This window comes from Cynocephalus volans, chromosome 3 (genome assembly GCF_027409185.1).
Source record: "Cynocephalus volans isolate mCynVol1 chromosome 3, mCynVol1.pri, whole genome shotgun sequence".
Lineage (NCBI taxonomy): Eukaryota > Metazoa > Chordata > Mammalia > Dermoptera > Cynocephalidae > Cynocephalus > Cynocephalus volans.
Window position 1 is genome coordinate 73,302,188 of NC_084462.1, and position 25,719 is coordinate 73,327,906.

The 25,719-nt window shown below is 46.0% G+C and overlaps 2 protein-coding genes across 4 annotated transcripts in view; one reads left to right on the forward strand and one right to left on the reverse strand.

Annotated features, from left to right (window-relative positions):
* The first annotated feature begins 442 nt into the window (after positions 1-442).
* SNAPC5 (small nuclear RNA activating complex polypeptide 5) lies at positions 443-11,356 on the forward strand. 2 transcript variants are annotated; one of them, XM_063088991.1, is made up of 4 exons: positions 443-588; positions 1,793-1,882; positions 2,669-2,800; positions 11,241-11,356. In XM_063088991.1, exons 1-3 carry the CDS (start codon positions 499-501, stop codon positions 2,780-2,782), a joined length of 294 nt encoding a protein of 97 aa, XP_062945061.1. In that variant the 5' UTR covers positions 443-498; the 3' UTR covers positions 2,783-2,800; positions 11,241-11,356. The 2 variants fall into 2 exon arrangements, with proteins under 2 accessions (XP_062945061.1, XP_062945059.1); XM_063088989.1 differs by lacking the exon at positions 11,241-11,356 and having other exon boundaries at positions 2,669-4,678.
* The window catches only part of MAP2K1 (mitogen-activated protein kinase kinase 1), a 74,910-nt gene continuing 53,925 nt past the window's right edge, over positions 4,735-25,719 (reverse strand). Inside the window, exons 6-11 of one of the 2 annotated variants that reach the window (XM_063088987.1) lie at positions 15,261-15,385; positions 12,347-12,560; positions 10,906-10,970; positions 7,786-7,847; positions 7,315-7,360; positions 4,735-6,581 (exon numbers count right to left, since the gene is read on the reverse strand). In XM_063088987.1, the coding sequence (XP_062945057.1) occupies positions 6,468-6,581; positions 7,315-7,360; positions 7,786-7,847; positions 10,906-10,970; positions 12,347-12,560; positions 15,261-15,385 (626 nt within the window). In that variant the 3' untranslated portion in view covers positions 4,735-6,467. The remainder of the gene's footprint in view (positions 6,582-7,314; positions 7,361-7,785; positions 7,848-10,905; positions 10,971-12,346; positions 12,561-15,260; positions 15,386-25,719) is intronic. The other variant, XM_063088988.1, reaches the window with a different exon arrangement.

Here is a 25,719-nt window from a genome sequence, read left to right on the forward strand (position 1 = left end):
TTTAGTTGCATAGTTTGCCCAGCCACCCAGGTCTACTGGGAATCTTTGCCTGCAGAAGATCTTTGAACACGGTAGGGTTTGTGTGCCACAGCTCTGTACTAGATGCCGGTGGTTTTAGTCCCTGCCTTCAAATGCATCTGCAGTTTTCATGGAGTTAACCACATTGGTAACTGCATTCCTGAGTCATTTTTATTGTGAGGAAACGGGCTATTGGGCTAAAGACTTATCTCCCGGTTCTTTACCGCTCCAATGTCTATGCTTTAGGAATTCTGATCACTGCTTACGGGTCTAGACATTTGGAAAGCTTGCGGCCCTTCGCGCAGTTCGTCGCCTGCCGAACCGCGAGGCCAGCGCGGGCGCCGGAAGGAAGCGCCCCCCTCCCCTCCCGGACATGGCTGCCCGCCCCGCCCCCATTGGTTTCCGAGGGTAGACGGCGATGGCGTCATCACCCAGCGCCGGGCCGACGGCTGAGCGGAGGGCGGCGAGTGACAAGGGAGGATGCTGAGCCGGCTTCAGGAGCTGCGCAAAGAGGAGGAGACACTGCTGCGGTTGAAGGCGGCCCTGCACGACCAGCTGAACCGCCTCAAGGTGATTCCGCGCCCCGTACCCGCACCTCCATTCCGCCCGCGCAACCGTCTCCCCCGAACCCAGCCCTCTGCGGCGCCCAGCTGCTGCCGCCGGCTCTCCCCTTCCTTCTCTGGCCGTCGTGGCGCGGATCTAGTGTGTACAAACTAACTCGTGTATCTGAAGCAGCTGTGGTGCTTGCTTTGTGATTGTTAGGCCCCAGCCTTCTCAGAAACTTAATCCTGCAGATCTAGGCTAAGGCCCAGGAATCTGTTTGGCAAGTACAGTCCCATCCCTTTGCCTCCATAAGTGCTGGTAGCCCGCAGACTTCATGCCTGAACCCTCCCTGCCCACCGATCTCTTCCCTTTGACCCCCCTCCTGAGCTACTGTTTACTCGCTTGTATTGGCGCTTGCAACGGCTTCCGTATTGCAAAGCTGGAAGGGACTGTCAGATCCTCCCGTGGTGCGAAGGAAGACACTGAGGCCCTGGGACAAGAGATTTGTCTCAAAGCCTAGAGTTTCCTAGTAGCGCTTCTCGGACATGTTACTGAATCCATGGCCTTGACAAGGAGTCGGGATTTAGGCCCACCTGGGCCACTTCCTCCCAGGCCCGTGTGTAATTCAGCCCTTGTAATATGATCATGGTAATTCTTGCTCAGCATCCTTCTTCAGGATCTGTAAATCCAAATGAAATGAAGATTATGAAAGCCCTTTGTGAAGAATATAGGAACTTGTTTATGTCCCTATACTGCCACACTACCCCTACAAGTACGTAATGAATGTGCGTTGACCACCTCCAACAAGGGCCCACTTTCTCTTATGCTTCAGGAAACACCTCCATTTTCTGTTCTTCCTGCCGTCACTTTCTCATTACTTAGTAGACAAGCTCAGGCCTAGGGAATATGGCATTCTGTAGAGTCAGAAGGCAACACCTGGCTTTTTTAATGGCATGCTTATTTCCTCCCTGAGCTACTGGATCTGGGGGAGTAGAAGCTGTGGTTCAAATGGAACACCTGTACGTCCTAGGAGAAGGACTGGAGTCTTCTTTGTTCATCTGCTTAAATGGAAGAGACAAGTTGAACACTCCACTCCCACCCAGATCACCACAGAGATTACAGTTTTAACTCTCTCTCACGATGACACCCTTTTACAGCATGCCCAGCAATTTACCCACATCAGTACCTCAGTGAAATAGTAAAGAAAGTGTCCTCAACCCTTCTTTTCTAGGTTGAAGAATTGGCCCTCCAATCAGTGATTAGTTCTAGAAGAGGGGATGAGATGCTGTCTTCTCAACCTGCACCTGAACAATCACACGACGTAAGCTTAAGTTCTGGCCTAGGGAGAGAATGCAAAGTCTACTCTGCTTCCATGCTGCTTGGATGGTCAAAAATTGTTATAAATCACATTACTGAGCCCAAAGGACTCTGGGAAATGCTGATAAGAATTTTTCAGTTTAATAAACTGGCTACTTTTAGGCAGGGAACAGCCCACCTCTCCACCAGCTGGTTACACTTAGATTAATTTATTAAGAAGTTACTAATATATTGCCCTCACCTCCTAGTTATCCATTCTCTCTAGTTACTCAGATCAGATGATCTCAGAGTGTGGAGATCTTTGCGGGGATGTGTCATGTTCAAAACTTGCTGCTTTGTGAATAAGTAACCTTGGGATTAGAAAATAGAATGTGGCTTCAGCTACCATTACAGTGGTAAAAGATGAGTTCTAATCCTCATCATATCCCTTTCTTACCAAATGCCTTTAAGTAGGTCAGTAAAATCATGCTTCTAAATTCACTGTCTCTGAGTATGTTAAGACACTTAAAACCATTACAAAGTCAGCACAATTCTTATTTGGAGCTTTTTACAAGAACCATGTTTGTAAATCAGGTCACATTCTAGTAAATCTGGGGCATTTACTCTTCCCCCATTTTGACAGTGTGGGTGGAGGTAGAATTTGGAGAAACAGGAAAGTGGCCATACCTCTTAGTCATAAATATTGGGGATGAATATGCAGTTGAGATTTGATTTTAAAACAGTTTTAGAGATTTGCTTTTTTGAGGCCAGTACACTTCCTACTAATCTATAATGTCCTTGGCTAATGCAGATGTTGGTGCATGTAGACAATGAAGCATCAATCAACCAAACTGCACTGGAGTTGAGTACAAGGAGTCATGTGACAGAAGAGGAAGAAGAGGAGGAAGAAGAATCAGATTCCTAAAAGGGGGAAAGAGCCAGGGTTAGTTATACAAATTAAATTTGTAAGTCTCAGGCACTTTCCCTTTTCAACAAAATCATCTTGCCGTGGGCCCTATGGCTTGCTTGAAAGGGAAGAAAGAACTGTAGGAGGATGTATAGTTGTAAAAATGTCTACATCCATAACTCAAGCTTCAGAATGTTTTTACAAAAATGAGTGATATACAGACAATCAAAGATGTTGTGGTGTCTTAGCATTGAGCAATATGGGTGGTGCTGTGTCTGCAATCTGGTCAGATTCAGTAACTGTTCACAATTTCCTCTGAAATACTGAGAAAGTCTGGCATTTGCAAAAAGGGCAGAGTTTAAGTACAAGACAGCCTTTCTAGTTAACAATGCCTCTTTTTAAGAAAAGCAATTAAGAGGCTGTTTGCATGCCATTGAACCCTTGTGAGCAGAGTTAGGCCACAGTCTAGGACAGCAAGATGACAAGGGGAAAGACAGACGGCTACCCGAGAGCACAAGCTGTTGCCACTTTTCAAAAGCATTGTAACACACTCCTTACTATAGATTGCTTTGTATGGCTGTTATCATGCCTAGCCTGAGACATCACTGGTAGCATGTGATTAGAAATAAAACATAAATAGCCTTCATGGAGCTTGCTGGTCTCCATATACCCACAGAGAAAAGAATCAGTTCCTCCTTGGAGGAAAACATACAGCAGGATGGTTTAAAACCCATTTCTGGTCCTTAGAGAGGAAGTGTGCCATGCTAGAGGTTGGATTTTTATAATAAAGACATGACAGCTGCAGAATAAGAGTTGTTGACACTTAGTATGTGAAGTTGAGATTAATTTTTGCATATAGTACCTTTTCTGCTGAATATGCAGTTATATAAGTAATTGTTTAGTTTTATAAAATTCATTTCCCCTGCCCAAGCAACAGAAAAGGCAAAATACAAAGAACCTCCTCAGCAGACTTACGTAACTGTTCCAGAAAAAGACATGGATACGTTTTTTTGTTAACGTTTCATTAAAGTTATTTTGAGCTATTCTTACAGGAAATAGCCAGAAGTTTAAATGAGCATGTTCTTTGAAACACAAAATGTAAAGACAGTTTTGGAACAAAAAGCATCAAGGTATATACATTTTGGGGATCCAATTTAAGATATGAGTATGGGTTTTTAAGAGCTGGAAACATTGGCTGTGAATCCTAGCTCTACCACTAACTGATCAATTGCCCTCCCACCTCTTTGCAACTCTCACTTTCCCATCTGTAAAATGAGGATAGTTACATCTGCTCTAGCAATTTCACAGGTTGCTGTGAGGTACTAATGAGATACCATTTAGAAATCCAACTATTATTGATGTCTATCAGTAAAGGAAGTTTGAGGAAGGAATTTGGCATGGGGTACTCAAAACACTGCAAGACTGATACAGGGACATCATTCTTGAAAACAAGATCATTATCTTGGTAAGAATTACTGGAAAAATCTCTTGATTCTAAAAATGCAGTACCTTTGAATGTGAATAGAGAATTTAAAGCATGACTCACACAGGGTGTGAGAAGGGTACAGGTGTTAAAACTCAGCCTGAATGTTTGTATGTTAAAAACATATAAGTTGAACTGTTGACTTAGAACAGCTGTTGGCCTTACAGTGAGGAAAAATGATTGAGTAGTTTAGGTGGCAGTATATACAACACTGACCAGTTGTGGTTTTTTTGATCGGTAAAGGGATCACAATCCTCAGCACGGTGTGGTCTGCACCACACTCAGCCAGTGAGTGCACTAGCCATCCCTACAAGGGTCCGAACCCACAGCCTCGGTGCTACTAGCGCTGCACTCTCCCCAGTGAGCCACGGGGCCGGCCCAACACTGACCAGTTTTTAAAATCTTGGCTATACCCCAAGCTCTGGTAGCTCTCAAGTGGAAACTACCTACTCAGGAAATTATTTACCCAAGTTCTGTTTTTAATCTTAAAAAAAAAAAAAAAAATAGGCCTTTTATTTTAAATACATATGTTGGCTTTGGTTTTCTATAACCTGCCCTTTCAAAGAAGAAAATGAGAGAATAGGTACTGACCAGGCAGCGTCACATGTACCTAAAGTCTAAAAGTCACTTTTAAAAGAAGGAAAGAGTGCCAGTGGGAATGCGGCTTTGTTTTCTGTGACTTTGCTGCCACCTCACAAGCATCACAAAGCCAGCACCAGGCTCATTCCTCCTCTTCAGGAAGGAATGGTTACATGTCAGTGGCAAAACAAGGGAAAGAACTGCTCAGTGTAGCAAAGCAGACTGTCATGTCTTGGGCAGAAGCTCCAACACCAGGTGGACAACTGGCCACGAGCAAGGCCCTCCTGTGAGCATGGCAGCCAGAAACTGCAGGCATGTCCCAGCAAAACTCTTTGTTATGGAAAATGACAAACGTTCTGTGACGATATTTTGTGGTTTTTCTCAGATTTGTTCCCAATCCCCACCTTCTGCTTTTCCCTTGATAGAAAGAATAGACAGGATCTGTTCACAGGTCCAGAGGAAGGTGGTTGGAAGAGCTGCAGATAAGGGTGTTGGGTGAAAGGAACTGACAAAGTGCAAAGAATGAGATTACAGAAGCTCCATTAATCCAAAGCACTGAACTTGTTCTTGGTGTAGAATTTTTGCCTTCCAGCCTCCTTCCTGTATTTACTTCCCCCCTGCCATAATAATGCTTGGCTAAATCACTTGATAATCCTGTGTACTAGATAAATTGAAAAGCCCACCACCCAAAGTAGAAATATCTTTCCCTTTTTTTTTTTTTAACTTGATAGTATATTTATTAGAATCTCAAGAGACTAGATCTGTTAAACATCTGAATTAAAATGGTTAAAAGGATTTTCATACAATTTTTAGGCACTATACACATTGTTTACAGTAGCATCAATACTTGGATTTGGGGAAAGATAAACCTGACACATTTTAATGCCTGATCTGTTTGTGACATTCAAAAATAACTCCACTATTTTAGAAACACTAATCAAAACTTAAAAGAGAGACATACCACTAAATATCCCACATAGTATATTTAAAAATAAATATAGAAGTACAACCAGAAGTCTACAAATCATTATAGTAGACAGACTGGTGAAGTCCCAGCTATCGTGGCAGTGAAGGGCTCTGGCTAGATTTTGATGGAAACTGCTGAATTCTACATCAAAAGCAAAAAAATGATAATAAAATAACATGATATACACTTTCTGATCTCATTTTCATAGCAGCAAAGCATGCTTCACATGCACTGCCTGTGAAGAATCTCACAAGGCTCCCTTCCACTCAGAAGGTAGCCCAGCAAGAATGAAGTACCACCAAATGTCAAATAATCCTGAAAATACAGGTGGCCAGCCAGTCATGGAGCGGGAACAGCAGTCCAATTATCAGTAAGAATGACTACCCACAGTCACCAAAGTTTCACTGTAATTCAGCTTGGCATGTGTTTTGATCACTAACACACACAAATAGCCCCAAGCACAAAGCCAATCCACTAGGGGAATAACAATAGTAATAAGAATAAAGACAGTAATATTAAAAATCACACGAGTAAAGTTTTGGCACATGCTGTTTTCTTCATCCTTTGTCACAGGTGAAATGCACGTCTGAACAGAGACAGGCATGGAAAAGAGGCCCAAAAGCAACATGGCACGCCACTGAGCAGGGACTTGCTCTTTGCTGCTTCCCAAAGGCTTAGATGCCAGCTGCGTGGGTTGGTGTGCTAGGCTGGTTAAGGCCAATGGTGGAGCAGAGCCAACCTGCAAAATCCACTTCCTCAGCATCAGATCTCTTGATAAAAGCATGAACCTGCGTGCAAGGAAATGGGGAGAGGAGATAGTGTTTAAAAAGCCACCAAGAAGGAAAAGCCAAGAGTTTTGGATCTAGAGCTTGTGCTGTACTTGGAAGGAACTCCTGAGGGCTCTCTTGAGCAGCAATGGGGCCAGGAAAGGAGGACCAGCTGCAGGCCCAAAGATAGGCTCCACTTGACTGTGCCATTCACACCAGTTGTGTGGCCATGGGCAAGCCACTCACCTCTCTGAGCTTGCTCCTGCAGTATGAAATGGGGACAGTAACCCTGTCTTCGATGCCTGACAGAGGAAATGATGGACTTCAGTGCATGTTACATTGTATAGGCCATCTAAGGCATGTAAGTCCAGATATTTACAGTACTGCTTTCCCACTCTGCCCACCACCAAACAAGAGGAGGCAGGTGGAAAGCAAGTTGGAAGGGTGCTGAATGTAAGGTGAGCCAGTCAGTATCAGAAAAAGGCCCCTTCCTCAGTGGGCTGGCCCTTTCCCTCAACTCCCTCAGGCCCTTTGTCCTGCTCGCTCACTCAGCCTGTGGGGTCATCCCAGCTCAGCTCTTCCTTCAGCCTTATGGGCAGGCAGAAGAGACTGATGTTTGGCATTATGCAGCCCCAGGCTTAGCTGGACCACAGTGGTAAGTGCAGAGCACGGAATGGGAATAGGAACTAATGGACAGATGCGTGACAGAGGATAACAAACAGGTACAGTAAGTGTCTGAAATAAATGGACTTACCATGAGTTGCTTCAAATCTGCTCTCTCTGCAGGGTTTTTTATTAAACTGAAAGGAAGAAAGATAATGTGAGAGCTACTGCCTAGCACTGGTTCTAACTCAAACTACCTATATTTGCATGTCTGTCATCCCTACACCCTACAGGCTCTGAGGAGAAGTGCCTGAGCCTTATTCATCTTCTTGTTCTTAGCGCAATGTCATGCCCACAATAAGTTCATAAATTCCTGCTGAATTAAACTAAGGTCAAAAAGCAATATGACAATCCCTGTAGAGCAAGTGCTGCAAGCAGCAGCTATTTTCCCCACTGCTGTAGTCAGACACATCACATATGTCTTGGCATTCTGCAAAAAGGGCTTATGACAGCAGTTGGGGGTAATCAGAGAGGAGGGGAAAGGGCATAACCGGTGCTCCCAGAGATGGGGTAGGGAGCCTGACAAATCGTTACCCTTACAGAGAACAAAAAGCCAACTTACCATTTATTCACAAAATCTTGAAATTCTAGACTGAATACTCCATTGGGCAGTTTTGGAGGAGGCTGCAAACACAGGTCAAGACATGTGAAATGCCTGGCTAACTGCTCAAGCCATCTCCTCTCCCCATACACCCCTACTTCTGGGCAGTGCTACCCTTATCCAGTCAAAGAAAGGCAGGGGTGGGAGACAATATGGTCTCACATAGCAGAGTTAGAATTGAGACCAAGTCAAGTGTTCTACCACCCATCTGATGACTTTGAACCAGTCACTGTTCCTCTGAGCCTGAATTTACTCTTCTACGAAATGAAGAGGTTGGGCCTAATGATCTCTGGGACCCTTTCAAGCTCTGACACTCTAGAATTGTGAATTTTGGAGTGTGACATGGAAATGTAACAAGCAATTACTAGCAACAGCTAAAGGGATGTGCAAACCACCAAGCACAGACCAGGCCTGACAGCGCCCACAGAAGCAAGCAAAAAAAAAAAAATTCCCTTTTCTGAGCCCTGGAGAGACAGAGAAAGGTTAATAAAACATAAACTGGCAGAGGGCTGGGTCTGGAAGAATGATACCTGTACAGTCCAGGAATGAGGCTATCTTCAGGCATCAGACTAAGAACACTGGCAACAGCTCTCATTTTTGCATGGTGATCATGGAGCACTACATGGCACCAGGCTCATGGTGCTCCATGCAGTCCCAAGAAATGTGAGCTGTGTGTAGCTTCCTTGTGAGAAGCTGACCCTCAGACAAACTGCCAGAATATCTCTGCTCTGATGTGTATCCCAAAATTAACAGCTGATCCAAAATTTAAAATGAAACCCTGAGTCTCACCCCCTACCAAAAAGCCCAGCCTGTCCCTCCTTCCCTGAAGGCCTTGTCAGTATGGTCTGAGGTCAAGAACTAGAACAGAGCTCTTAGGAATAGTGGCCCAGAGCAAGCCCTGCCCAGCAGACTGTCTCTGCTGCTGAGAGTAATGAAGGGAATGTTCAAGGGAGAAAGGAGACTAGCAACTTGGTCTCCAGAGGCCAGCGTCCATTCCCTCTGAGTAGGAGGGAGCCAGGCAAGGGAGGGGCAGTGTGCCAGCAGAGGCTGAGGCAGATCTATTGCTCCACAGCCAAGCCTCCCAGGAGGTAGGGGTGGGGCATGGGGGTGGTGGGGGATGGGAGGTAGTAGGTATAAGGGAGAAAGAGCACTAGGTGGGAGGGACCTGAGCTACTTCTCATCTTGGAGCCTCACTTTCCTAGCCTGTGTGAAGAGGATAACAAAACCAACTCAGCAGTGCTTGGGAGAACTGAGTAGGAAAATGAATGTGAAAATGTGGAAGAAAGCAGTGCACACTAGGAGGTGCAGCTGCATATTTAACCTCAGGCACCCCCTCCCTTAATATGACTCCCATTTGGTTTAGGTCCCTATCAGTAGAAGATGGATGGCTTTTTCCCCACTGTTGCAAATGGAAGGTGCTCTGCCTTCCTTAAATCTTTAAGCAGCAAGGACCAGATCCTGGACTTCTTTTCTACAGTCTATGGTGCTTACTATAAATAGCTGTGCAGTCAGTGAAGAGAGATAAATTAAACTCCCTAGTAGACTGTGAACCAGTGACTTCTGGGGTGAACCAGGATTTTCCTTGTTGAGTTTATAATGGACAAGGGGACCTTTTTGAGCCTTTTGGGGTCTGGTTTTAGAGAACAGTAAGAAAGTATGAGAAGACGGATGGCCGGTTCGCTCACTGGCTGAGCGTGGTGCTCACAACACCAAGTCAAGGGTTAAGATCCCCTTACCGGTCATCTTTTAAAAAAAAAAAAAGTATGAGAAGTTATTGCACTGGTCTCTTGAAGAAGAGAATGGTATGATAACCTTTATCTTATACCCTAGCAAACTAGGGGCCTCCAGCTGCTTCCCAAACATGCCAGAATTTACCTTCTCTTCAACTACCACGGCTGGCCCCCATAGCCAGGAGTGCTGGCCCTCTCGTCTCCTCCTCCTAAAATCCTGTCCTGAGCCGGCCTGTGGCTCACTTGGGAGAGTGTGGTACTGATAACACCAAGGCCACGAGTTCGGATCCCTATATAGGGATGGCCGGTTAGCTCACTTGGGAGAGCATAGTGCTGACAACACCAAGTTAAGGGTTAAGATTCCCTTACCAGTCATCTTTTAAAAAAAGAAAAAAAAATCCTGTCCTGACCCCTAGCCCAGCTCCTCCAGCCCTGCCTCACTTCCCTCTGAGCAACCTTCGTGCTTGTCCACAGCTTCTCACTCCCCCAAAACCTAAATTTGATGAATGATTGTCAGTCTCTTCCTTCCTTGATCCTTTTTTCATTTAAAAGTACTGGTATGTTTAAATATGTGTTCTTTGTATTAAAGTCAGCCAGTAGCAATAAACAAAAAAGAAAATTTTAATCAATTTTAATTACAATTTCAGCACTCAGACAACCACTAATATTTTATAACTTTCCAGATTTTACAAGGGTACTTCAAAAAGTTCATGGAAAAATTCAAATATCTTGTAATTCTATTTTTCCACGAACTTTTTGAAGTACCTTCATATATGCACATATGTACATGCATTCATAAATTTTTTTTAAAGAACTGACCGTAGTATACATACTATTTTGTAGTCTGCCCTTTTTACACACCAGTTTATAGTGACTATATTCCATAGCTATTTCTACACTCATTTTTATGTTCATAGCTTTTTAATGGCACTTATAAGCAAAAACCCTGTATTACAGTTACATATACATTTGCCTTGCCTCCCCTATACAATCTAACGTTCTTTTAGACTAGGGACTTTAGTTTTTCCATCTTTGGATCCCTGCCCCACTCCTACCCCCACCCCTCAGTACTTAGCACATAGTGCACAAGAATGTAAATATAAGCTGAGGCTCCTGAATCTTGGAAAGGAAGAGGGACTCAGCTACCTGAAGATGTCACCTGGGGAAGGGACTCCTGCAGTTTTTAAACCTGCCACTCATTTCCAACAGCTTGACATACAAACCAGAACACAAGAATCCTGGAGCATGTACTGTGGGACCAATTTACAAGTTTCCTAATCAACTCAGCCATGGGTATTTCCTTAAGAGTAGCAAACAAATTCCATGGTCAAGGAAACCAGGCAGTACTTACCTCATTGACTATGTAATCCAACAACTCAAAAATTGCCATGGGAGGTCGGCTGTCCATTCCATATGCTACAGATTTTATAAAAAGAAAAAAGAAAACACTTCTCAGAAACTGACAAGAGCCAATATAAGGCAAGGGGTTGGGCATAGATCCCGGGGGCCAGAACAGGGTCATGACTGACAGACAGAACTGCCATAGATAAGCCCTGAATGCAGAAGGGACCACTATGTGAAGGCCACAGGGCCAGCAGGCCAGAGTATGGGTCTGGGATCTGCCACATCCTAGGTTTGTGACCTTGGGCAAATCAGTGGACTACTTTTTTTTTTTTTTTTTGGCAGCTAGCTGGTGTGGGGATCCAAACCCTCTGTTGACCACTGAACCAAACTTCTGAGCTTTGTAAAGCAGAGATGGATAAACTTACATCTGCCCTTTTCCTCTTCCTTATATTGAGAGAGTGGCAAATGAGATAACTAAATAACTAAAGACTTGTTTTAATTCTACCTGAACTTGGGTTTCTTCCTTTCATATCCAAGAGTCATAGGCCAGCCTCAGGGGCCACAACCACCAGTCCCTTCAATGACCCAACATCAGCTACTCCTATCCCCCTCGGCTTCTCCCTTCATACATACTTCCATGTGGACCTCACAGAGGTAAAGACCAGGTCTCCCTGGCAGACAAGAACTTCCTGGCAGGAACTCCATAAAAAGATGATGACTAGGTCAGAATGTTCCCTGAGTAGCACGTTACTTCATAGTATTCACGTTCAGAGAGGCAGGTGGTACAGCATAGTGTTTATCACCTTGGGAGTAGGACTTGGCCACTTACAAGCGTATGTGGCCTTGACAAGTTAAGTGCTCTGTGCCTCAGTTTCCTCATCTCTAAAATGGATATAATAGTGCCCGCAAACAAAATGCTATTAAAATTAGATAATGCTAGGTAAATCCATGGAGACAAAAAGTAGATTAGTGGTTGCCAGGAGATGGGGTTGGCAAGGGAGGGTTGGGAATGACTGTTAATTGGGATGAGGGCTTCTTTTGGGGATAATGAAAATGTTCTGGAATGAGATAGTGGTGATGGTTGCACAACATGGAGTAATATACTAGAAACCACTGAACTATATACGTTAAAATGTGAATTTAATATTACGTAAATTTTATCTCAAAAATAAATAAATCTACCGAAGAATGTCATGATTAGAAACAGATAATGTATATAAAGTACTAAGCATAGTACCTAGAACACAATAGGTACACAACAAATGGTAGGACGTTGCTGGAAATAACAATTTCCTACACCCACCTAGAGACCCCTGCTGCTTCCCCCTTGGCCCCAACCAGACATCCAAGAACTTCTACCAGACTCAGTCTTCGTAAAATGTACAAACTATCAGCCCTCCAGAAACCCCTGACAGCAAGGGACCCCAAAGTCCAAGATGGGGACACACCAGGCCACTCACTGCTAAGGGGCCTCCCGGGGGTCCTTGGCCTGGGTGGTGTCTCAGCCGCATCTCCCTCCACCTGGCACCCAAACATCAGCTCCAGCTCCTTGGCATCTGGAGGAGGGATGGGATACCTCCCAACCGCCATCTCCACCAGAGAGAGCCCCATGCTCCAGATGTCCGACTGCACAGAGTAATGAGTCCCCTGGAGTCTTTCTGGCTGCAGAAGAGACAGAGACACAGTTACAATCACCTGAACTAACTTGGACCCGTGTCTGCTGATGCACTTTATCTTCTGCCCCTTACTCTCGACAACTCACATCCAGTTTCAAGAGCTCCATAACCTCTTGAATTTGGCTTCCCATTTGCCCACAAATAATGTGGTTATCAAATCCTAGCTCCTGTGGCTCTGACCTCTCCTCACTGCTCCATCTCCCCTGTAACCTGCCCTGAACTGACAGCATCCAACCAGCTGGGCCCTGGCTGCCACTTCAGCCTGTGGTTTGTTTTGTCCAGACTGGCCACTGTCTTGCATGTGTGGGCAGCCTGTCCAAAGCCCAGCATGAGAGGCTCGGCTCATCTTGTCACCTGAGTCTGAAAAATGAGCTTGTGAAACATGGTTCATGAATGAGGTGGTGCAGTTGGTAGGAAGAACAAAGGATCTGGGGTCAGGAGACCAGTGGTTCAAGTCCCAACTCTGACACTTAAAAGCTTCAAGATCTTGAACTCAGCTTCCTCATCTATAAAATGGGGCTGCTGCTCACAGTGATAATAGTAACAACATAGCAAAATACCCACTCTACTTACTAGGGTTATTTAGGTGGTCAAATCAAATGAAAACACATGTTAGATGTTGTAAAATATGAGTTGATATTGGTGGGAAAAGTGGGAAGAGTCAAAGCAAAAAAGTATAGAATATGCTATATGAAATAATTACTTTCCCTGAGCATTATTTGAAATAGCCATGTATTTCAAGAACCCTTCAAAAAAATCTTTAACTATTCTGACCATAGTATACTTATATAGATATCAAATTAACTTCTCTCATAGGATTTTTCACTAACTCTAACAACGAACTGTTTTGGAATTGACCATATAAGCACAAAAACCCAAACCACTAAACCCTGGATCAATAAGTCCCAGGGCCTGTTATATGACTATGAACTTGAGAGTTGGTGGTCGACTGGCCCAGGGTGCTAGCTGCTCAATTATTAGACATTCAGGGAAGAAGCAATAGGGGGATGACAGGGAAAGAGAGAGGAAGAGAGTTCCACTGTAGGTCGCTGGAGTGGAGGGGTCAGTGAGTGCTGGGTGAGTGATGTTGACAGTGGATGGAGTCACAGTGGGGGTAAGGGCTAGTAAGAAGGAATGAGGATGTGGGCAGGAACTTCCACACAGGGATCTGGGGCAGCTGCCAAATCCTCCCTAAAAAGGCAAGTGAGGGTGTGTTATGCAAAGCAGGAGGCTGGCTTTCCAACCTGGCTCAGCAAGGTTAAGTAGGCAGGTCACTTAACCACCCCAAATCTAAATTTCCTCACCTCTAAAATGGGAGCAATAATCTTCACTTCATAGTGAACTGAACACATCATATGAGATCATTCGAGAATGTGAAAGTGCTCTGACAGAGAACACGTAAAAAACTCTGTGTTAAGCTCCCCTGGGCGGGCCGGCCTGTGGCTCACCCGGGAGAGTGCGGTGCTGATAACACCAAGGCCCCAGGTTCGGATCCCATATAGGGATGGCCGGTTCGCTCACTGGCTGAGCGTGGTGCTGACAACACCAAGTCAAGGGTTAAGATCCCCTTACCGGTCATCTTTTAAAAAAAAAAAAGCTCCCCTGGGCCTCTGTGCCTGCTCTCCCCACACCGAGGCCTGCACTTAACTTCCACCTCTGCGTAGACTGCCCACTCACTCCAATGCTCCTCTGCTCTGCCCACTTCAGCACTCACCCAGACTCGCGTACCCACTTTTCCCAATCATTCTCAGGAATGTGCTATCCATGTACCCACTCATGCAGTCAACCAAACATTCACCCACTTGCCAAGCATTCCCTGAACGCCTACCATGTGCCAGGCCTCATGCCAGACCCTAAGGACAGGAGAGATACCTACAGCCTTGTCCCTGCTGCAGAGGAGCTGTTGTACGCAGGAGGGAAGAGAATGTGCTGATGCTGCCATGTGTGTGGGGATAGCCACACACTGCACTTTGGTGGCAGTGGGAGCCAGTGGAGGTGGGAGGAGGAAGGAAGACCCCGAAGATGGGGTACTGGCTGAATTAGAGCAGAGACTCCAGCCAGGGGACCAGGTGTACTGTGGTGAAAAGCAGGGGTAGGTGACTAGGAGACATGTACAAATATATAATGAGGAGGGAGAGAAGAGGCTGGATGGAGGAAACAATCCTCAATAGACTCTCAGGAGTTGGGGCCACTAGACACTGCAAGGATGGGGAGCCGGGAAGGGAGGTTAAAGCCAATGCTTAGGTTTCTATCTTGGGAAACCAGGGAACTGGTGATGCTATTTACTGCTAATAGAAAAGGAGAAGGTGGAACAGTCTGGGGTGGTGTCATGTCTGAGCATATTGGGTTTGAGGGTCTGAAGACAATCACGTAGAGATGTCCAGAGCGTAGCTGAAGCTCATGATCTCTTCAGAATGAAAGTCAACCTCTGGAGCTGGGATCGTACAATCTCTTCTAGAGGGTCAATGCCCCAATACCCCAATTATGCTCCAAGGCCTATGAAAGGCTGAGACCATCGCCCTGTTAGACTTCAATCTCCTCAGGGAGGACCACTGTGTCTCATCCCTCCTTTCTTGGCCCACACCCATCACCTGGCACAAGACTCTGGCTCCACAGGGAAGTCACCCACTTGACTTCCATCCTTGACTGGACAAGAAGCTGAAGAAATGGAAGCTGCTGTTCATACCGACATGTAGGACCTTGTTCCCACAAAGGAGTTGGCCATGGAGTCGATGAGCTGTCCACTGACACCAAAGTCACAGAGCTTGATCTCCCCACGGGAGTTGACTAGGATGTTGGAGGGCTTAACATCTGCAGGGAAGAAAAAATAGAAAGGTAGGGAATTGACAAAGGTAGACTGGGGAGAGGAAAGGTCAGCACTCCAAAGACAGACAGACCAGCTCTGACCATGAGTCCCAGGATAACACCCCCATGCCCCATCAGAGGCAGCCCTCAGCTTGCAAACACTCGACACCAAGAACCCTTATTTCCCCTTATTCAGGGTTGAAGGAAGGACTGTCAAGAGATAAAATGACCAGTTGCTGTAGAATCAGGACAGAAAGCCAGTGGATTTCTACTCTTTGAGAATGCAGACTTGGCCAGATAACCCACAGGAACAGTTATCATGAACAGTCAAGATAAATTCTATTGCTTCAGCCACCCATACTGGCATGACACAGTATCTATGGTTGGATCATAAGGGAGCCAGAAAACACAAATAATAAGACTCACATGCTTACTGAAGCTACAAACTAAAGACTAAAAGAGGATGGGGTAGGGGTGGGAATTCCTGTTCTTGACCTCTGAACCAAGCACAGATCATGTGAGTTCTATGAATGTGTGTGGCAGGGATGGGAGCTTTTTTCGGAGTGCGGGGAGCTGACTTACGATTGTCTTTCACTGAAGCCATTTACCTAACAGCCTACGCAGCTACATCTGCCCTGTTAGTCAAGGGGAGTCCCTCACTACCTGGGGCTGGAGAACTCAGGAGGCCTGAAAGTGTCTCCTCAAGGTTAAAGCAGTGCCCCCAGTACCAGACCCATCCCTCTTCCCTGCACTCATATTACCACCCACTTGCCCCAGCTGCTGTCACCAATACTAGCCCAGTGGCCCTTCAGTTGCAGAGAGACATAAAGTTCCAAATGTTTTTGCTTCCACTATCTCCTCTGATTCACACAATTGCACTGTAAAGTGGACAGACCAGGGCCAATTATCCTCATTTACAGGTGGAAAAACTGAGGCTGGGACTTGGTGAAGGTCCCTGGGCCAGGGCTTTGTAGGCAGACATCAGCAAACAATGAGAGACTCACGCAAAGGCAGGCCATATCCAAGAGCAAAATCCTAAATTATGACAGGGATTCTTTAACAGAACTAATATAGACACTATATAGAACATTTGGAAAATTATTGAAAAAACCCAAACCACCCATATTTCCAACCTACAAGAGCCACTATTAACATTCCATTATTTTTCCCTTTGATATTCTTTCACATGAATGCATTTATTATAAACAGATTGTAACAGGTCTATTTAAGAATCTTTCCAAGGGTAAATTGAAAAAAAAAGAAAAATCACTCTCTAATATCCTAGTAAGTCTCTCCCCTGCCCACCCGCACCTAGCCCCTCACCATCTCCAGCCTGGGTGGTAATCACAGCCCCCAGCCAGCTCCAGCCTCTCTCTACCTACCACCAGCTCCACCAGGGTAGGGACACTGGCTGCCTCACTATCTAACCCCTGAGCCAAGATGATGCCGGGCACACAGTAGGTACTCCAAAAGCCCTTACTGAATGAATGGATCTAAACTCACTGCTAGCATGTACACGTGTGTGTATACACACACACACACACATACACACAAAGCCACTGGTGTAGTCTTTCTAAGACCCAGCCCTCATCATGTCACCCCCCGTTGTTCAGATCCAGATCATGCTCTTTAGTAAGGAGCACAGGATACAAGACCCTTCCAGTGTCAAAAAAAATTTTATAAAGGCCTTTCCAACCCCTATGTAACACCCCTCCATCTCCCACTGTCTCCTACATATAGACTTTGAGAATGCAGTTACCAAAAGTAGCCTTAGAGGACATCTGCTTCCTCCTCTTCATGACAAAGGTGAAAAATCTAAGGCCCAAGGGGTCCGGGGACTTGTTCCAGGTCACACAGCTAAAACTGGCTAAAGCTAGAAACAGATCCAGACTTTCTGTCACCTAGACCTGTCCTGGTCCCGCTCACCCTGCTGCCATATTACTCAACTGCATCATTCACCTAATGTTCACTGAGCACCTACTCTGTGCAGGCACCATGCAGCCACTAAGCAGAAAGCAGTGAACAAACTGATCAAGTCCTCACTGTCACGAAGCTTAAATTTTAGCATGAGACAGGCAATAAACAAACCAATGAACAGATGTGTAACATCAGGTGGTCTTAAACGCAATGAAGAAAATGAAAACATAAAACCAGGTAAGAGCACCAAGAGTGAAGGCAGCTTCCATGCAACACAGGAAGGCCTCCATGAGGAGATGACACTTGAGCAATGGCCTGGATGAAGCAAGGGAGCAAGTCATGAGGCCTCCTAGGGAATTAAGGGGACGTGATAAACTTCTGGAGGTCAGCAACTAACTCTGTTCCTTTCCCAAACCTAGTGTTAGGATGGGCCCTGACAAACACTTCAGCCAAGGAGTGAATCCAGCAGCTGCTCTCGGGGCCCTCAGTCCTCATTCCACAGTGCCCAGCCTCTCTCAGAGGACAGATGCCTGACGCTTGGAGGTCAGGTCCTCAGGATGTGGAAAGTGATGCTGAGGAACAGGACAAATCTGCGGGGGCCTGGTAGGGACAGCACACAGAGGCACTCCCTCATGAACCCCTCTTCCACATCTCCTACCAAATGCCCTGGCCTCTCGTCCCTGGCTGGACCACGCAGCCCTGAGCTCCTTCACCCATCCAGATGCTCTCTGTGGCCTGGTTAGCTATGACCTGTCAGGCCTTGTTTTAGAGCAAAAGAGAGGCACTGGCTAAAGAGATAGGAGATCTGTATCCAATCTGAGCCCTGCCACCTGCACTACACATAGCCTTGAGCAAGTCACGTGGCTCCTCTGGGCTGTGATTTGTCCATCAGTAAAGTGATGACAACTGCGGCTCTGGCAACATCACGAGGTGCAGACCAGGATCAATCTAATGAAGTATGGCATATACATTGCATACCATGTTATAGGAATACAGAGAATGATCATTTCACAAGTTGCCTTCCAAGACCAGTAGTTCATAGAACCGGACACCCCCACCCTCCTCAGCAGACAACAGCCCCTTCTCTGGCTGAAGGTTCCTTCCTCCACTGGATCAGACCCTCTCTCCAGGTTGCAGTTGCATCTAGCTGTTCTTGTATCTAATTTCTATTCACATGGCAAGAAGCCTCCTTCCTTTTTTCAAACTTACATAACACTGCTTTCCTCCATCCCTGGCTGTCAGCTCTGGCTTCCCCCACCCACCCCATGGAACAACACTGCCTGGGAGGCTGCAGAGATCATGGGGTTGGAAGGCTTTTCGATGCTTAAACCATATGGGTCCTGGGAGCCAGATAAGCTGCACACAACCCCTCCTGGTGACCCAAAGGGCTTGACAAGTAGAAGCCGCTTAAAGACCTAGGTACAGTAAATCATTAAACTGTAGAGTATGCTTCTGCAGCTGCCAGGCTAGAACATGCTCCTGTCCCCACCCCCACCCCCACCCCAAAGCCCCAGCCAAGTTTGGCTCTTCTCTGGGGGCAGAAAAGAGGTACATTATGTCAGACAAGGCCAGATAATTCATTTCTGGATCTCCATTGGCACCCTGCACTTGCTCCCACAAAAGCCAGCCCCTCCCCACACTGTTCCTGTGCCCAGTGTCATTCTCCTCCATCCTGACTGCACACAAACAGCACTCCTCCAGCAGTATAGCCCCTGCACAGAGCCAGCTGTGGCTCCTGTCTGTCTTAGAGCTCACTCCAAGGCTCTCTGCCTGGCTTTCCAAGCCCTCCACTGTTTCTTCCTTAACTGTCCAACTTCATGCCCCGTCTTGTCTCCACTCCACCTGATCCCGGTACAGGCTGGCCTGCCTTTCTAACTGCCCCAGTATTAGAGACTTGCCTCCCTGCCTTCTCTTGTGTTGCACCTAAAACGTCCCCTTTCCACCCACCCCTCACTTCTACTAGGTGCTTAGTTCTTCTGAGTCCACGTCCCAACTTGGGATACTGCCTCACCCTTGGAGTCCTGGGGTAGTAGTTTAAATGGGCTTCTGCCGACATTTTCCTAGCAGAGCCCTCAAGCCATGTTCAAATCACAGGCCCAGTCTCTTTCTACTTCCTGAGGCCCCCTCCAGGCCTCGGGTTCTCTTTCTGATCCTTCAGTATGAAGAGAGTGCCACTGAGAGGAGCCTTTGCTGCAAGTGGGCCAGACTGTATTCTGGAGGAAGCGCCGACACCCACTAAGCTCCCAGGCTGACAGGCTTCCCCAGGGACCTCACAGGGTGCTGAGAGTGGACACCCTGATCCTGCTCAGCCTCTGCAACAATGAGGGTAGGTAACCCCTCCTACCTCAAAATGAATAGGAGGTTTTATGAAAAACTAAGTGGAAGAATATTTTCTTCTCTGATATTTTCTGCCCAGGAATAACCACTATTCATAGTTTCCTGAGTTTTCCCTCATGAGCACACATTTTGTAGTTTAACTACTGAGCATTTTCTGTGCCTCTAAAACAAGCAGTTTGGATAAAATAATTCAGGGGGTCATTTGTTTATCCTGTAAACACTTACAGAGCACTGCATTGAGCTATGAGTAAAAAGAAGACAGTCTCTGTCACTAAGGCCCTCACCACCAGGGGAGACAGAATCCAACAAATAAAAAGAATACACACACTGGTGTATGACGGTAAGGGCAAAGACAGAGATGTGGTCAGGGTGCTGAGGACTCAGATATTCTAAATTCTTCCAACCAGCCGGATCGGCGCCACCCATCTGATGCCAGCATGACTAGCTGACAAGGCCCCAGCAGTCACATGAACTAAGGTGATATCAGCTCTCCAGGGTATTCCTGCTACTACATTCCAGTACTTTCATTTCATTTGGTTTAGAATAATATTAAAAGAAGCTGCATTCCCGAAAGCCAAGGCGAGATGGAAGGAGGACAGGCATGCAAGAACAGAAAAGCAGAAGTCAGGGGTGGGAGAGAAAGTTCAAGAAAAACAGAAGAGAAGAGGTGTAAGGAAGGAGCGAGGGCCTGCAGAAAAGCAAGCAGAGTGACACATGGAAGCCAGATGCCGGCTCAGCTGCGACACAAGCTAAACCCAAAAGTGGATACGCAAGAGTCAAACATTTTTTTCAAAGGCAAACGAGATTTTTAAAAATGGTGACTTTAACAACCTCTTGCTAGCATCCTTGGCAGAGCCTTAATAACCCTTCCCTAAAGATGAAGAAACAGAAGGGAGAGGGAGCTGACCCTGATTAATTAAACTACAGCCTCCACGGGGTCACCTCCAGCTACCCATGGCCTCATGGAGCTAATTAAGGAGCAAAGATAATTAAAACTCAGAGAAAAACCCCCAACCCTTCAATTAACCATTACCTGTAACCTCTTTTTTCCACCCAAACATCCTTCCCAAAGAGTTATGAAAAAAGGCTCCTGCGCTCTCTCCTTCCAGTGAGGAGCAGAGGCGCAACTGAAAGACTAGAAGGACGGGAGGGGCAGGCGGCCCAGCAGACCAGGAAGACCCCACAACAGCTCCAGTTTATGGAGCACCTACTATGCCAAGCCTTTGGAATACATGATCCTCATCAATCTTGAAATAACGGTGTGAAATAAACAGTATAAATGCCTGTATACAGATGAGAAACACTAAGGCTCACAGGGGAAGCGTCCCCTGTCAAGGCTGCACAGTGAGCTGGTGGTAGGGGCTAGGGTTAGAACTCGTAGATTCCCAGTGGAGTGCTCTCTCCAGGCAGAGCTAAGGACAAGCCATAAGGAGTTGCACATCAAAGTCTCAGAAAAGCCATTATTAAGCTGTGGTTGGGGAAGGAGTCACTCCCATTACAGATGTAACAAGCCTTACTTCTGGGAACAGGGTCTGACTTGGGGCAGACTGAAATCCTTGAAATCCAGTTGGGAGAGAAAATAATTCTTCCTGAGTTTTTCAAGGAGCATGATGATTCTTTCTCAGCTCCAGCCCATTATCCTCCTTGACAAGTCTGACTGCCAGAAATGTGCTAACAGCAGGAACTAGAGGTTGTTTTCCACCTCCTGATTAACAACAGAGTTCAAACAGGGAGCCTCAGAGCATGCCTGTCAGGTCCTAACAAGCAACTATTTTTATCTCCCTCTACTTTCCAGGTTTTTACCACCAAGCCCAGGAACTGAATTTTAAGCTTTTCCCCCCTTCCCTTCCAAGATTCATTACTTTGGAAATGCATCTACTCTCTACCTGCATGCACCACTCTCTGCCAATTCACTGCTTATTCCCTGACCCAAAAGACATACAAACTGACAAATTAAACATGAGATGATATTATAAGAGTTCAAGATTTGGCTTCCATTAACACATACCATTCCAAGAAATGGTCTAAATTTTAAAAATAGGATGTAACAAAAGCCAAAGTGAAAGGTATAGGGATTACACTCAAAGAGAGAGAGAAAGAGATGTGTAATAAAAGAAGGGAAAAAGAAGAGCAGTAAAGAGAAAAGTTTACGGATCCTAGCTTCCCTGATCTCTCATTTCTGATGACCCTATAATAATATTTGGCAGAGCAGTCGCGTTTTACACATATGGAAATTGAGGCTCAAGAATGAAGTCCCTTGCCAACAATCACAAAGTAACCTGTCCATTAAAGGAAACCTGAATTAAAGCAGCATATTTCCCCCTCTAGACTATTTGGATTACCTCAGAAGAGGAGCAGATATGCAAAATCACAAAGCCAATCAACCACCTATGGCAAGAAAACAATGCTGGCTAATTTGGATACCTATATGCAACTCAAGAAAGGGAAATTAGCTAAAAACCTGTTTTGGCCTGCCGAAGGCTAATTTTGCTGGGGGTTGGGAGAAGGGGGATCTGTTAATTTTTAAATGGAGAGTGGGAAAGAATATCCAGTAAGGTGACCCAGGCTCCACCAAAGTAAGGCTTCACCTTTTGTGCCTGGATCACAGCTCAGCATAATTCACTTGAAAAGTCTGGAAAAGAGATCAGCAAGCCACTCACTGGTCATTCTTAGCTTAGCTTGGTATAAGCCCCTAAAAGAGAGCACTTAGAAGAGTGTCTGACAATTTAAGGACAAAATGTCAGGCAAGTGTATCTTGTTTAGTCTACTGAGAACTGTCTCCCCATCACACACACTTCTTTGTGGGAAACACTCCTCCCTCACTTCAACCCACAGCTTCAGGTGGGGACTGGCAATAGAGAACCCTGTGCCCTGGCCACAGGGTAGCCCCCCGACACAGGCTGGAACTCATAGTTCCCCATTCCCTGGCAATGGTGATCCTGGCAGGTCTGGGCATGTGACCCATATCTGTCCAATCAGAGTCCTTCCTCAGAACTTTCTAACTGAAGGTGAGAAAAGCTCTTCCATCTCTGATAATGAGACTGTAAAGCCAGAAGCAATGGCTTCCGTCTGGTAGAGACAGCTGGCCCGAGAGAATAAAGCCAACATCAAAAGAGAAACAAATGAGGAAGGGAGAGAGCTAACAGCATCTTTTATAAGTACATTTTAATTGAAGTATAAGAGCTAATGGCATTTGAGTCCCTGTATACAATTATACCTCAGGCTGGCTGCATTCCTAGCCTTCCTAGGGTTTGGTGAGCTCAGCCCAAAATAGTAATAATCCCCTTTATTGTTTGAGCTAATTCAAGTTCACTAACAACCAGGAATCCCATTACCCAGTGATTCTTATCATCAATTGGCATCAATAAATTACATTATTAAGTAGGCCATTTAGAGTGGTGTGGAAATAGCACCACCAACTTTGGAACTAGGCAGATATGGGTTTGAATCCTAGCTATACCATTCACTAGCCAAGTTACAAAACCTCTCTGAGAGTTTCCTTGGCTGTGAGGTGGGAATAGTAATTACTGCCTGATAGTGCCTGGCATGTACTAAGTGCTCAATAAATAGGAGGAGTCACATATGAGAAGCACAGAATTTAGAGTTCAATAGCTCTTGCAGCTTAGAGAGAAAATAAAAGCTGACACTTATTTGAGAAAAAACACAAGTAATAAAAAAATCAGATTCCTCCTCACCCTGGCTCCTACCTAACATGACCCCCTACCCCATCAGTGCCAAGATCCACACTGTTCCCCAAATATTCCCTGCATGTTTGTCTCAAAATCATTTGCTCTTGATAGTCTCCAGTCTAGGTGTCTTCATATATGTCCTACCACCCTTCCAGCCTTTTTGTTTCAGGCGGTAGGGAGGGAGGAAAGAGAGGAGTCAGGGAGAGGACTGCCTAACTCAAATGCATCCCTTTAATTTCCTCCCTTCACTTGGAGGAAGGAGCCCTACCCACTATTTGTACTGTGTAAGTTTTCCTGGGTCACTCAGGGACTTGGAAATTGAGCTAAGAGGTTCAGCTTGAGTCTGGGCTATGTCTGGGATGGACTTGATGCTGAGGGGCAGTTTCTTCCTCCTCCCTCTGGACACAGAAGCAAAGAAAGCAGAGCTACAGAGCACACTGCATGAGAGAGGCTGCCTGGCATCACAGTGGTCTTCTGGTCGCTGTCCTGTCCCTTTCTGTGCACGGGCTACATCTGGCCCTCCAGTTCCCAAAGGGCCCCCTGGATCCTTATAAGGAAGCCTTCTGTTCTGTTCACACTGATTCTAGTTGGTTTCTGTTACATGTAACCAAGAACCCTCATAAGACAAAGCCAAGCTCCTCCATGAAGCCTCCCCTGTCCGCTGTCCACCTCCAAGACTCCCTCTCTTTGGAACCCTGCAGGTCTTATTACGAATGTAACTTATGTTAGTACATCTGCCACCTAAAGTTTTTTTCTGAAAAAATCCAACTGTCCACAAAAGTAGAGACAGAAACCATGTATGTATCTGTTGCCTGCTTTCAATAATGATCTGCTCCTTGACAATCTTATTTCCTCTAATAACCTCCAGCATTTTCTTGGCAGGGTGGGAGGGAGTGGAATGTTTTAAGGCAAATCCCAGACCTGATGTGTCAATTCGCCCATAAATTTTTTATCTGACTTTTAAAGCAGTCATGCTTCTCCAACTTGGACTTGAAGCTCTATGAGGATAGGGACTGTCTCTTCTGCTTCTTAAGAGCCCAGCATTATAGATTCAATGGGCTTTTAAATGCCACAACCTTGATGCTATTATACAACACCTGGTCAGAGTTTCATCTGATCCTGAGGACAGTTCCAGGAGATGGAGAAGGAAGTGAGATTACCCCTAAAAGAATGAGGAAGGTGAGACTCAGAAATAATGAAGGACTCTGCCAGGATCACTCAGGGAGCCAATGCCTGAGCTGAAGGAGAGGACACAGTGGCTCTGAGGCTCCTTGGTGAGCAGCAGCTTCCTGGGGATTCAGTGCCTGCCACTGCCACCTAATGACAGCACTGAACATGCTTCACAGGGCTGTAAGCACTTACCTCCAACAGTAAAGTCTGAAATGTTTCCAAATGGAAAAAGAAAATCCACCCTGGTTGTTTCTAATTAATTTGGTGCTGTCCAGCCTTATACTGTTCCGACCCTTGAGCTGAGACGCACCACTAGACTCTAATGTTACTCTGTGGTTTCCAGTGTTGTGGGCTGAGTTCCAACTAGCTTTGGGTAGTAGTTAATAAAGTCTGCCCCTCGTTTGATTGTGTGATCACCAAGTGACCAGACTTCCAAACAAAACCAGCTCTCCTGGGGCTGAGACCCTCCTCAGGAAGTTATCTGTAACGAGAGAGTGACAGGTACAGCCCCAGGCTTCTGTTAAAAATGAGGCTTTGTGAAGTAAGAAGGAGCAGGATACAACTCTCCAGGGATCACCAGGTACAGCCTCAGGGCAGAGCCTCGGACCTCAGGCTCCCTCCCACCACAATCTCCCTGGGAAAAGCCAGGGGCAAGTCTTCCTATTTCCCCTCCCCATCTTCCCACACCAGTACCTGCCCTCTGCTCTCCAGAGACTGCCCAGAATAAACCCTGACCCCCTCTCTCCTGTCTGTCTCCTCCCGTCTCTTCACTCTGCAACCATTTTAACTCAGATCCACATTATCTCTTACTGGACCGTGGCAGCAGCCTCCTAATTGACCTCTCTCCCCTCTGCAGCTCACCTTAGCCACAGTAGCTAGAGTCCTCTTTTTTAAAGGCTAGCTCACTTCCCTTGCCCTGCAGGGGGAACTTTCCACTGCTCCTGATTGCCTATGATAAAGACCAGTTCCTGATCATGGCAGTGAAGATCCTCCTTGTTGCTTTAACTATTCCTCACTTTAATTCCCTGCCCTCGTCACCAGGAACCCTTTGTTCTAGACAACTTGAATGACTTGCTATTTCCTATAAGAACATGTCTGTGTTTTCCTGCCCCTGTGCCATGATTCATGTGTTTCCCTCTTCCTGGAATTCCTTTCCTTGACACTGCCATATGTATAACTTCAACCTAAGCTTCAAAGGCCAGCTCAAATACCACCTCCTCCATGAGG

Coding starts and splice junctions, on each gene's coding strand:
- SNAPC5 (XM_063088991.1), top strand. CDS start 499: ATGCTGAGCCGGCTTCAGGAGCTGCGCAAAGAGGAGGAGACACTGCTG. Junction 589..1,792: donor ACCAGCTGAACCGCCTCAAG/GTGATTCCGCGC, acceptor CTTCTTTTCTAG/GTTGAAGAATTGGCCCTCCA. Junction 1,883..2,668: donor CACCTGAACAATCACACGAC/GTAAGCTTAAGT, acceptor TGGCTAATGCAG/ATGTTGGTGCATGTAGACAA.